Source organism: Chlorocebus sabaeus, chromosome 6, assembly GCF_047675955.1.
Source record: "Chlorocebus sabaeus isolate Y175 chromosome 6, mChlSab1.0.hap1, whole genome shotgun sequence".
NCBI lineage: Eukaryota > Metazoa > Chordata > Mammalia > Primates > Cercopithecidae > Chlorocebus > Chlorocebus sabaeus.
In genome coordinates, this window is record NC_132909.1 from 40,714,575 (window position 1) to 40,728,611 (window position 14,037).

General features: G+C 38.3%; 2 protein-coding genes across 4 annotated transcripts in view; one reads left to right on the plus strand and one right to left on the minus strand.

Moving 5' to 3' along the window:
- The window catches only part of LOC103234288 (uncharacterized), a 104,688-nt gene that overhangs the window by 71,993 nt on the left and 18,658 nt on the right, over positions 1 to 14,037 (minus strand). The window lies entirely within an intron of this gene.
- LOC103234287 (zinc finger protein 724-like) lies at positions 1,101 to 6,400 on the plus strand. The gene is made up of 5 exons (XM_073017208.1): positions 1,101 to 1,202; positions 2,595 to 2,721; positions 3,505 to 3,600; positions 4,959 to 5,100; positions 6,358 to 6,400. The coding sequence occupies exons 1-5, from the start codon at positions 1,101 to 1,103 to the stop codon at positions 6,398 to 6,400; spliced, it is 510 nt and encodes a 169-aa protein (XP_072873309.1).

A 14,037-nucleotide genomic window follows, 5' to 3' on the forward strand; every position in this document is an offset into this window, starting at 1 on the left:
AGATCCAGTAGTTTCTCCACAAGTCACAAATAAGTAAATATAAACAAGATTAGAATTTTTAAAAAATTATATTAAACTCTTCTGTATTCCTCTTATCTGTCTACATTTAGCTTTTATTCTATACATTTTTAAAAAATCAATGACAGAGAAACAGAAGAAGAAATAAAACTGTTGGGCCCTATATCTAAATCCTAGGAATTATTAAACACCTAGTACCAACTCCCAGGGTGTTATGAGGATTAAGTCACATAATGTGTTATTCCCAGCACAGTGCTCTGTAACATCCCTTTGAGCACAAAGTACCTACTTAGTAAACATTGCATAGTGCGAGTGTACATGTTGTTTTCCAAATGCAGACCTATTCAGACATTGCTGCTTTCTGTTTAGTTTGTAAACTTTAAAGAGCCAGGAAAAAAATATAATACTTTAGGATGCAGATTGGTTGTCTTTATTTGTACCTGAAGTATTTGTGTTGTGATAAGAGTGCTGAATGTAAGGGACTCTGAGCTGTGCCTGCTTTCTCTAACTAATGCTAATGATGAGCCCAGGGGAAGAAACATCAGCATTGACAGGAAACTTGTTTAAAACACTCATTTATGGACCCTTTCAAAACCTGCAGAATCACATTACATAGAGTGGGGCCAAAATTACCAAGTGATTTATAAGCTCGTTAACGTTTCAAAGGCAATGTTTAGCTAAGTGGTTATGAGCCCAGGCTTCTAATTAAAATTACATGGTCTATTTGCAGAAATCTCCAGTTGTGCCCTCCCCACAGGTTCTATTTATTGTCCTGGAAGCATCCATGTTGTTATAATTAAGGGCCTCTTGTGACTCTTAAGGTGAGGCCAGAATCAAGTATGAGACGTTTAAAATACGTTAATGGGAGTTAAGTTCCACCTTTTCACTAAAGGGTGGTCACAGGGCCTATTCTGTTTGGGTTTGGTAGGGACAGGACAGCGTGGCCAATATTTCCATTTATGTAGCAAAAATTGCTCATGTCTATGACAGGGGAGGGCACCTGAGGACAGGAAAGGAGAAACATTTTTAACTCCATAGGGCAGCTCATCGTTCTGGAATCTCTTCTCTTATAAAGAAAAGAAATGAATGGACTTTATCTGCACCTCTTGGTCCTTCTGCCTGTGGGTGTGGTGGTAGCAAGTAAGAAGGTAGTGGTGACACCTTTAAAGGCATATTCTCAAGATGTAGGTGTAATTTGTCCAGAGAATCTTATCCGAAAAGGAATCCAAGAGAAAGAGGAGAAAGAGAAAAAAAATGGCTTTTTTTCAGCTAAACATTTTTCAACTGAAGAGCCGTGTCCACTCTGCCTCCTGGAATGCCATGCATTTAGTCCTTGCAAAACTTTACTTCTCTACTTGTGCTTTTCATCCCTAATGAGTTTAACTACTTTTTAAAATTTTTATGATAGTGAAGAATCTCTGAAAAATAATTTCTTTCCTATATACCAGAGCCTTCTCTACATTCTCTACATCATGGATTTTTATATGCCATGCAGGACTCTAATGATGAATTTATGATCTGCAACATGAAAAATGTGCCATTTGGCTGGGCACGGTGGCTCATGCCTGTAATCCTAGCACTTTGGGAGGCTGAGGCGGGTGGATCATAAGGTCAGGAGTTTGAGACCAGCCTGGCCAAGATGGTGAAACCCTGTCTCTACTAAAAATACAAAAATTAGCTGGGCACGGTGGCACACACCTGTAGTCCCAGCTACCCGGGAGGCTGAGGCAGGAGAATCGCTTGAACCCGGGAGGCGAAGGTTGCAGTAAGTGGTGATCCCGCCACTGCACCCCAGCCTTGGCGACAAGACAGAAAGTCTGTCTTTAAAAAAAAAAAAAAAAAAAAAAGCTCTCTGACACATTTTTTCACTATAGAGTTAATTATTTTTCTCCTCATTATTAAGTATCTTTATGTAGCTGATGTGCACCAATGATCACATTTAATCTGGCACCTGCCTTTCTTTCTTAGATTTTCTTTGCATATATCTATCTGTGAAAAATGAGGGCTCTCATCTTTGTTTATAGGCCAGAAAAACTGGGAAAAACACAGGCTCCTCCACTTGCTGAGTGTTTGACAAAATATTCTTTTGGGGCCAAAAACAGGCATTACTGGTGAGCTTGTCAAATTCAGAAACTCAGACTTTATTCCAGATCTTCTAAAATAAATATGCATAACAAGATGTCCAGTTAGTTGTACACATAAAATTTGAGAGGTGTCTTCTAACTCAACATGTCTTTTTCATCTGAAAAATGTACAAGACTTATTTTGTATGATTTAAAAAATAGCACTCAAAAATGTACATGTTTGTTATCATGTCCTTAATTTTATATTTTATTATCCAGAAAAGTATCTTATCTACACTGGCGTTGTGGATCTTATGCCATTCTTTTTTTCTCAGAGTTTGAGAATACATTATAGAATATTTCTGTGTTGAAAATTATTTTATTACATACGTTCAGTCATCCCTATAAGTTAGAACCTGTTCTCTTAACTCTCTCATTTCACCTTGAGTCAAATTAAAAATTCTGTCCATGGCCACTTGGGAAATATATATGTATCTTTGGTGTGTTTTTCAGGGATCACTGACATTTCGGGATGTGACCATAGAATTCTCTCTGGAGGAGTGGCAATGCCTGGACACGGCTCAGCAGAATTTATATAGGGATGTTATGTTAGAGAACTACAGAAACCTGGTCTTCCTGGGTGAGGAGAATTTTAATTAAACAATTCCTATTATATTGTATAGGTTTCATTTCTCTTTTCTGTAGAATGTGTTTTGGTGACTTATGCTTAGCAAAAATGAGTTTCAGATACCTGTTTTCTGAAAACAGGGATTTGTAAGTGTAGAAAGGAATTTTTTTTTTTTTTTTTTTTTTTTTGAGATGGAGTTTCACTCTTGTTGCCCAGGCTGGAGTGCAATGGCATGATCTTGGCTCACCACAACCTCCACCTCCCAGGTTCAAGCAATTCTCCTGCCTCAGCCTCCCGAGTAGCTGGGATTACAGGCATGAACCACCACACCCGGCTAATTTTGTATTTTTGGCAGAGACGGGGTTTCTCCATGTTGAGGCTGGTCTCGAACTCCTGACCTCAGGTGATCCGGCTGCCTCAGCCTCTCAAAGTGATGGGATTACAGGCGTGAGCCCCTGCACCTGGCCAGAAAGGAATTTTTAAAAGATATTTCATTTTTACCTGAACTTTCCATATTTCTGAGAAGATCTGCATTTTTCACTCTAGATTAGTGAAAATTGCAGAAATTTAGTGCATAAAACATAGTTGCCACCACCAATTTTTGGTTCAGAAGTACCGGGTAGTAAAATTAAGGGACTGTACAAATTGAAAATATTTTCTAAATATTTAGAAATATATGTTATAAATTAGTATTGGGGGATAAATTTACTAGAATATTCTATTACATTCTCTTTAATGAGCACATTATTTGGGGAATATGAGCAATATTTATGTTATTTATTTTTAATAAAACAGGTATTGCTGTCTCTAAGCTAGACTTGATAGCTTGTCTGAAGCAAGGGAAAGAGCCTTGGAATATGAAGAGACATGAGATGATAACTAAACCCCCAGGTATGTGAGAGTGAATACAACAAACACCACAGATGAGAGGTCCAGAGGTCAAGGCGAAAGCCAGTTCTCAAAATGTGACCTGAGAAGATGTCCTCCAAAGGGAGTAGTTTCTGAGAAGACTGAGATTTTTTAAATTTTACTATCACGTAGAGGCATCTTCTGTCTTATGCTTTAAAGTTCTCTAAGGGTTCTATTTTCATTGTGGTGATTTCCCTTCAGGTTTCCAATGAGAGCCAAAGTCGAGTTCATGGCATATAAAGGACTCAACAATCTGACTGCTTTTCCATATTGGGGATGCACAAATATCTGTATAATTTTGAGAAACTATGTTAAAAGAACCTGGCTTTTTTACCTCACATTTGCTCTATCACTTACCATGTGATATGTCCAGTTTCTCTTCGCTTTCCCCTATGATTGTAAGCTTCCTGAGAACACGCCAGAAACAGATACCGGCACATACTTCTTGTACAGTCTGTTGAAATGTGAGCCAAATAAACTTTTTTCTTTATAAATTATCTACTCTCAGATATTTCTCTGTATGCAAAATATTACAGTCTATAATGTTATCTACATTTTCTGTTTTCTTAATCTTTTATATGAATTTTCTATTATTGAAAATGGGGTCTCAGTATCGGCAACTATTATGTTGCTATGATATTTCTTGCTTCACCTTTGTCAATATTTGTATATTTTGGAGCCCTGTTATACATACCTGTACACATAAATATAACAGTTATAGATTCCTGGTAAATTGATCCATTTTACTATTATATAATATTAATCTTTGTCTCATACTAGTACTTGACTTAAAGCATAATGTGTCCAATATAATCATGACTACCTCACCCAATTGTGGCTACTATTTGCATGAAATATAGATTTTTTTTTATTCTGTTACTTACAGACTATTTGACTCAGTGCTAAAATTGGTCTCTTGTAGAGAACATATTGTATGCTTTTTTTCTTAAGTCATTCAGGCATCTTCTTTCTTTTCCTTTTAATTAATTAATTAATGAAATAGGGTCTCATCTCACTCTGTCAGCCAGGCTGGTTTGCAGTGGTGTGATCATGGCAGTGAGGTGCAGCCTCAAGCCTCTCAAACTCAGACAATCCTTTAGTTTCAACCTCTTAAGTAGCTGGGTTACAGGCCCATGCCATTAAACCCGGCTAGTTTTTTGTTTTTGTTTTTGTTTTTTGGTAGAGACAGGCTTCCGCTTCGTTGCTCAGGCTGTTCTCAAACTCCTGGAATCAAGTAATCAGCCCACCTTGACCTCTCAAAGTCCTGAAATTACATTTCTTTTTATTAAGTAGTTTAATAAATTTATATTTAAAATGACTTTTTTTTTTTTTTTTTTGAGACGGAGCCTCCCTTTGTCGCCCAGACTGGAGTGCAGTGGCCGGATCGCAAGCTCCGCTTCCCGGGTTCACGCCATTCTCCTGCCTCAGCCTCCCAAGTAGCTGGGACTACAGACGCCCGCCACCTCGCCCGCCTAGTTTTTTGTATTTTTTAGTAGAGACGGGGTTTCACCGTGTTAGCCAGGATGGTCTGGATCTCCTGACTTCATGATCCGACCGTCTCGGCCTCCCAAAGTGCTGGGATTACAGGCTTGAGCCACCGCGCCCGGCTAAAATGACTTCTTAAAGAAATAAAGTTACTCCAGGCGTGGTGGCTCACGCCTGTAATTCTAGCACTTTGGGAGGCTGAGGCGGGTGGATTACTTTAGGTCGGGAGTTGGAGACCAGCCTGACCAACATGGAGAAACCGTGTCTCTGCTAAAAATATAAAATTAGCCGGGCGTGGTGATGCATGCCTGTAATCCCAGCTATTCGGGAGGCTGATGCAGGAGAATGGCTTGAACCCGGGAGGCGGAGGTTGTGGTGAGCAGAGATTGTTTCATTGCACCCCAACCTGGGCAACAGCAGCGAAACTCTGACTCAAAAAAAAAAAAAAAAAAAAAGAAAAGAAAAGAAAAGAAAAGAAAAGAAAAGAAGTAAAGTTACGCTGGGCGTGGTGGCTCATGTCTGTAATCCCAGCACTTTGGGAGACCTAAGTGGGTGGATCACGAGGTCAGAAGTTTGAGACTAGCCTGGCCAACATAGTGAAATCCCGTCTCTACTGAAAATACAAAAATTATCCAGGCATGGTGGCATGCTCCTGTAGTCCTAGCTACTTGGGAGGCTGAGGCAGGAGAATTACTTGAACCCAGAGGCGTAGGTTGTAGTGAGCCGAGATTGTGCCACTGCACTCCACTCTGGGTAACAGAGCAAGACTCCATCTCAAAAAAAAGAAAAAAGAAAAAAGAATACAGCCTTTAAATCCTTTAGCCAGAATTTTAGATTTTAAATGGACAAGAACTTAATGATTGAACAAAGCCGAGACTGTCTTTGCTTCTTGTTAATAAGCTAGCCATTTCAAAAAGCACGGCAATTATGCTAAACCATTGAAAAGATGTGATTTTGATGAATTCTATCCCATTTCAAAATGTTTTTTCTAATTGTTACTTTTATCGTGTTAATCTAAGAGAAATTATCTGCATACTGTTTATGCATTCAAGACATATTAATATTAAAGTGTTTAAAGTTTAATATTATATGACAGCATAGTAGAATCCTCTAAAATGAGAAGTTCATTATTAATAAATTCATTATGTTTTTGAGGTTTTACAATTGTGAAAACAAATAAGATATGCTTTTTCATGATAAGCTCAATTCTAAGAAGTTATTCACTGGTCTCCATGTTATTTCTGTAATGTGTAGTGTAACAGTGGGCCACCAGAATGGTGCAGATACACTGATTTAATCAGAATAAGAATGAGTTCAGCTTTCTTGGCTGACTATTGCTATCCCAGAAGTTGATCATTCACTATGACTTAGTAACTGTTGCTTCATCATGCCAGAGAGCCCTTTCAGCCAGATTGCCCTTTTCCTTCCATTGATGTGCTCATGTTGTGGTCTCCTCTGTTTATCTTAAGCTATCCCAGATGAGAAGTGATTATTTCTTGCATGAAGGAGATCCCCTTTTTATCTCTGCCATGGGATCCTCCCTTCCTCCCTATTGGAAGCAACATGTGGGAGGCAGGAATGATGACAATATACAAACATGTTTCCTGCCATGTGGCCACCAAGAGCAGCTTACAATATGCTCCACCTAGAAGTCACTTACTTCCAGGCCAGCAGGGGTGTTTTTCTACCATGTGTCTTTCTTTTTAAAGCACCTCTGATTAAGTTTAGCCCAAACAGGATAATCTCTCTTTTGATGAACACAAAGTCAATACATTAGCAACCTAATTTCATGTGTGATTTTCCACCACAGTCACTTTTTTTTTTTTTACACGCCAAAGGAGAGGATTATACAGCAGGTGTGCAACAGATTGGGAATCCTGGCGACCATCTTAGAATTTTGCCTCCCCACCTGAATAGACGATTAAAGTAGTCTTGTAGTTTCTTTTGTTATCTAAGTAAACAAAGATATCATTTACAAATAATAATTAACTACTTACCTATTTTATTACAAATATTAACATATTTTTTCTGGCTTATTTCTTTTTCATGTACCATTTTATACATTTACACACATATATAACAATGAAAATGTATTCAATTATTCAATGTGTTAATTTTTATTAAAAATGATTGTTAGGCTGGGCGCAGTGGCTCACACTTGTAATGCCAACACTTTGAAAGGCCAAAGTGGGTGGATCATCTGAGGTCAGGAGTTTGAGACCAGCCTGGCCAAAATGGGGAAACCCCATTTCTACTAAAAAATAGAAAAAATAGCCGGGCGTGGTGGTGGGCACCTGTAGTCCCAGCTACTTGGGATGCTGAGGCAGGAGAATTGCTTGAACCTGGGAGTGAAGGTTGAAGTGAGCCAAGATCGTGCCACTGCACTCCAGCCTGGGTGACAGACTGAGACTCCATTTCAAAAAAAAAAAAAAAAAAAAAGTATAAATACACAATGGAATACTATTCAGCCATAAAAGGGATAAATCTAGCCCTTTAAAATAATATAGATAAATTTGGAAGAATTATGCTAGCTGAAATAATACTGACACAAAAAGGCAAATACTGCATGATCTCATTTATATGTAAAATCTAACAAATTCTAACTCAAAAAAGTAGAAAGTGGAATAATGTTTACCTGAGGCTGGGTGTGGTGGGAAGGAAATAGGAAGTTGTTGATCAAAGGGTACAATGTTTTAAATAGAAAGGATAAGTAGATTTCCAGATCTATTGCACAGCAGGATGACTACAGTAAACTATAAAGTACTATGTATTTCTTTTTTTTTTCTTTTCTTTTTTTTTTTGAGACGGAGTTTCGCTCTTGTTGCCCAGCCTGGAGTGCAATGGCACGATCTCGGCTCATGGTAACCTCCGCCTCCTGGGTTTAATCGATTCTCCTGCCATAGCCTCCCGAGTAGCTGGAATTATAGGCATGCACCACCACGCCTGGCTAAGTTTGTATTTTTAGTAGAGCCGGGGTTTCTCCACGTTGGTCAGGCTGAGTCTTGAACTCCCAACCTCAGGTGATCCACCTGCCCACCTTGGCCTCTCAAAGTGCTGGGATTACAGGCATGAGCCACGGTGCCTGGCCAAGTACTGTATTTCAAAATAACTAAATTTCAAATGTACCACCACAAAAAAGATTAGTAAGCAAGTTGATATACGTTATTAAACTTGACTTATATTATTATATTATATGCATATATTGAAACATCACATTGTACCCCATAAATTATACAACTCTGATTTGCCAATCAAAACTACTATTACCCTACTGGGTTTTTTTAAAATGAGAGAAACTTTAAGAAATTGCACCAGAGAAAAAAGTGTTCGTTCACCTTAAAATTTCAGAAAACATATACATTTTATTTCAAATAGCTTGTTCAGTTAGTGATGTAAGTAGTAAACTTTTAAAATTATGAATAGTCTGAAGCAACAAAGTATGTTGATTTTTAATGTTCAAAATAATATAATACCTTAAAAGACAGACTGTAAACAACTGTTTGGAGTAAAATCTCTCTAAATTTGTAAATAAATAATTTTTTTCACTTGTTAGAGAAAAAAAGTTATTTAAATATATATACGTAAAATACATTCAGGTCAGGTGCGGTGGCTCACGTCTGTAATCCCAGCACTTTGGGAGGCCGAAGCGGGTGGATAGCCTGAGGTCAGGAGTTTGAGAGCAGCCTGGCCAACATGGTGAAACCCTGTCTCTACCAAAAATACAGAAAATTAGCTGGGTGTGTTGGCGGGTGCCTGTAATTCCAGCTACTCGGGAGGCTGAGGCAGGAGAATTGCTTGAACCTGGGAGGTGGAGGTTGCAGTGTGCCGAGATCACGCCTCTGCACTCCAGCCTGGATGACAGAGTGAGACTCTGTCTTTAAACATATAAATGAATAAATAAATTTAACCAAAGAAACAAAAATCATAAGTTTATTAAACAAGCAATGAAACAATTTGCTTAATTATCTAATTATAAAACTGACACTCAGCATTTAAGTGGTTGTATATCTAGTGTTACTAGTGTCCTAGACAGCAGTTCTCAATGAGACATTTTTTCATAATATTTATATCCATGCTGTATGTGAATATATGGGAATTTGCCAAGGATAGTGCTGGAAACTTTCAACTACTATTATAGCCCCAGATGGACAAATTAGAATGAATGTGGGTTACAAACCAGTGGTATGGCCGTCTTGTTTTCAGGCTTAACATTTGTCATGATCTACCAGAATCAAGAAATAAGAGCTAGGCCGGGCGCGGTGGCTCAAGCCTGTAATCCCAGCACTTTGGGAGGCCGAGACGGGCGGATCACGAGGTCATGAGATCGAGACCATCCTGGCTAACACGGTGAAACCCCATCTCTACTAAAAAAATACAAAAAACTAGCCGGGCGAGGTGGCGGGCGCCTGTAGTCCCAGCTACTCGGGAGGCTGAGGCAGGAGAATGGCGTAAACCCAGGAGGCGGAGCTTGCAGTGAGCTGAGATGCGGCCATTGCACTCCATCCAGCCTGGGCGACAGAGCAAGACTCTGTCTCAAAAAAAAAAAGAAAGAAAGAAATAAGAGCTAATATATTTCCTGTACACTAGCTAGGTGCTGGGCATTTTTCTGGCACCTTTATTTGCATTAACTTCTTTAATTTTACCAAAACCCTAGGATTTAGACACTGTTATCCTTACTGTACAGCTGAAGAGCCATGCAGAGAGAGGCAAGAAACTGTGTTTAGGTCATACAACCGGTAAGTGGCCGAACTGGGATGCAACAGGAACAACCAAATACTGAGTTTCAATTTTAACCATTATGTTCAACCCCATTTCAACCCAATGCTTGTTTTTATTCTTGACCTATATTTTGGCTTTAAATTTTTTTAATTTAATAGAAATGCATAGGAATTTAAAAACCACTTCTTTTTACCCATAGATAGTATTTACAACTTGATTTTTGGTTTAAAGTATTCCTTACTGGCTGGGCACAGTAGCTCATACCTGTAATCCCAGCATTTTGGGAGGCAGAGGCAGGCAGATCACTTGAGGTCAGGAGTTTGAGACCAGCCTGGTCAACATGGTAAAACCCCATCTACTAAAAATACAAAAAATTAGCCGGGCATAGTGGCGGGCACCTGTAATCCCAGCTACCCACGAGGCTGAGGCAGAATTGCTTGAGCCCGGGAGGTAGAGATTGCAGTGAGCTGAGATTCCGTCACTGCACTCCAGCCTGGAAACAAAGCGAGACTCCATCTCAAAAAAACAAGAAACAAAGAAAAAAAAAGTACTCATTGCTAAGCTTAGCACACTTTGGGTAAACGGACACTAACAATGGTTTTCCTGTCATGATTTCTAGGAGCCACCAATTTCACTTTTGAAATATATTGTATTTTTATATTAAAAGCAAGAATGAGCCTATTACTATATAGAATATCTGTGGTATCCATGTACATTATTATGTATTGAGTGGTCTACAGTTTCTGAAAGTTTCAGAAAGAGTATAGCTTTTTTTGATTGAATAATTTAAGAATATTAAGTCTTCACAGTGAATAGAGTGAAATTACTGATTAGTCACTTATAATGCGGCATTAAATGTTATTTAATAAATACATGAAGCTTTTAAAACTCATTTTAACAACTTATTTCTATTGCTATTTCACTTTTATTAGAAAGAAATATTAACATTTACATTACTTACAGGCCTATGAATTTTATTCAAATCTAAACATAGTACTAATTTTAGGAGATCTGTATGATTAGTATTACAAAGAGCCTTTCCTTTATTTACACGTAGAAGATAAATAACTGCTTTCCAGGAAACACAAAGAAGCAAATTTGATTCACAATTAAGTGCTCTTAAAATATTAATACTATCATCTAGATGAAACTTTTAGATATTTGCATTTTCAAGTTGTTTAACATATAACAATTCAGAAACTAGTTTTTATGAACTATAATTAACTAAAAATATAAAGTTATCAATTTTTTCCAGTTTTGAAATACTGTCATTATTCCAGTTGACATAACATTAAATTTCAGAATCTGTGGCTGTTGAAACTAGAAAGTCATGGTTGACTCTGCTTTACTTGCTGTCTTCTTATTGCACACAAACACAGCAGCCCAAAGATCAGAAATGTTACACATTTACTGTAAACACAGCAGTAGCTTTCTAGGGAGAATATGTATGTGTGAGCATGTTAACTTGAAATTGACAGCATCTTTTGTTGAAGTATATATTTCTATATGAAAAACAATGGGCTGGGTGCAGAGGCTCACGCCTGTAATCCCAGCACTCTGGGAGGCCAAGGCGGTGGATCGCCTGACGTCAGGAGTTCGAGACCAGCCTGAGCAACATGGTGAAATCCCATCTCTACTAAAAATACAAAAATTAGCTGGGTGTGGTGGCGAGCACCTGTAATCCTAGCTACTCGGGAGGCTGATGCAGGAGAATCACTTGAACCCAGAAGGCGGAGGCTGCAGTGAGCCAAGATCATGTCATTGCACTCCAGCCTGGCCAACAAGAGCGAAGTCCCATCTCAAAACAAGAAAAAAGAAAAAGAATTAAGCACATATAGAATCAAAAAAAAATTCTAAAAATTCCTTCTGACCCATTATTTTTTCCTGAGAATGATTGTGATGGAATGGTTGCAGCAGTGTGCTTTTAACCCATAATCTCTGTTTCATCATTCTTTGGCTATGGTCATGAGACTTCTATGCTTTTTTTTAAGAAAAATATTTTCTTTCGTTAACTCAGTAATTTAGCATGATCTTCACAGCCTCAAATTTTCAAAAATGGTTCATTCTTTTTAAAAAAAAGTGATTAAATCACCTATCTCAAAAGAGTAACAAATTAGTCTAGTGTATAGTTAATACATACAAAATATAGATGTAGAGTCTTTTTTTGGTTATACGTTAAGTTCTAGGGTACATGTGCACAATGTGCAGATTTGTTACATATATATACATGTGCCATGTTGGTGTGCTGCACCCATTAGTTAACTCATCATTTATATTAGGTATATCTCCTAATGCTATCCCTCCCCCTTACCCCCACCCCACAACAGGCCCCAGTGTGTGATGTTCCCCACTCTGTGTCCAAGTGTTCTCATTGTTCAATTCCCACCTATGAGTGAGAACATGCAGTGTTTGGTTTTCTGTCCCTGTGATAGTTTGCTCAGAATGATGGTTTCTGGCTTAATCCATGTCCCTACAAAGGACATGAACTCATTCTTTTTTATGGCTGCATAGTATTCTATGGTGTATATCTGCCACATTTTCTTAATCCAGTCTATCATTGATGGACATTTGGGTTGGTTCCAAGTCTTTGCTATTGTGAATAGTGCCGCGATAAACATACGTGTGCATGTGTCTTTACAGTAGCATGATTTATAATCCTTTGGGTATATACCCAGTAATGGGATGGCTGGGTCAAATGATATTTCCAGTTCTCGATCCTTGAGGAATTGCCACACTGTCTCCCACAATGGTTGAACTAGTTTACAGTCCCACCAACAGTGTAAAAGCATCCCTATTTCTCCACATCCTCTGCAGCACCTGTTGTTTCCTGACTTTTTAATGGTTGCGATTCTAACTGGTGCGAGATGGTGTCTCATTGTGGTTTTGATTTGCATTTCTCTGATGGCCGGTGATGATGAGCATTTTGTCATGTGTCTGTTGGCTGCATAAATGTCTTCTTTTGAGAAGTGTCTGTTCAGATCCCTTGCCCACTTTTTGATGGGGTTGATTTTTTTCTTGTAAATTTGTTTAAATTCTTTGTAGACTCTGGATATTAGCTCTTTGTCAGATGGGTAGATTGTAAAAATTTTCTCCCATTCTGTAGATTGCCTGTTCACTCTGATGGTAGTTTCTTTTGCTGTGCAGAAGCTCTTTAGTTTAATTAGATCCCACTTGTCAATTTTGGCTTTTGTTGCCATTACTTTTGGTGTTTTAGTCATGAAGTCTTTGCCCATGCCTATGTCTGAATGGTATTGCCTAAGTTTTTTTTCTAGGGTTTTTATGGTTTTAGGTCTAACATTTAAGTATTTAATCCATCTTGAATTAATTTTTGTATAAGGTGTAAGGAAAGGATTCAGTTTCAGCTTTCTACATATGGCTAGCCAGTTTTCCCAGCACCATTTACTAAATAGGGAATCCTTTCCCCATTTCTTGTTTTTGTCAGGTTTGTCAAAGATCAGATGGTTGTAGATGTGTGGTATTATTTCTGAGGTCTCTGTTCTGTTCCATTGGTCTATATCTCTGTTTTGGTTACTGTAGACTTGTAGTATAGTTTGAAGTCAGGTAGTGTGATACCTCCAGCTTTGTTCTTTTGGCTTAGGATTGTCTTGGCAATGCGTGCTCTTTTTTGGTTCCATATGAACTTTAGAGTAGTTTTTTTTTTTTTTCCAATCTGTGAAGAAAGTCATTGGTAGCTTGATGGGGATGGCATTGAATCTATAAATTACCTTGGGCAGTATGGCCATTTTCACGATATTGATTCTTCCTATCCATGAGCATGGAATGTTCTTCCATTTGTTTGTGTCCTCTTTTATTTCGTTAAGCAGTGGTTTGTAGTTCTCCTTGAAGAGGTCCTTCACATCCCTTGTAAGTTGGATTCCTAGGTATTTTGTTCTCTTTGAAGCAATTGTGAATGGGAATTCACTCATGATTTTGCTGTTTGTCTGTTACTGGTGTATAGGAATGCTTGTGATTTCTGCACATTGTTTTTCTATCCTGAGATTTTGCTGAAGTTGCTTATCAGTTTAAGGAGATTTGGGGCTGAGACAATGGGGTTTTCTAAATATACAATCATGTCCTCTGCAAACAGGGACAATTTGACTTCCTTTTTCCCTAACTGAATACTCTTTATTTATTTCTCCTGCCTGATTGCCCTGGCCAGAACTTCCAACACCACGTTGAATAGGAGTGGTGAGAGAGGGCATCCCTGTCTTGTGC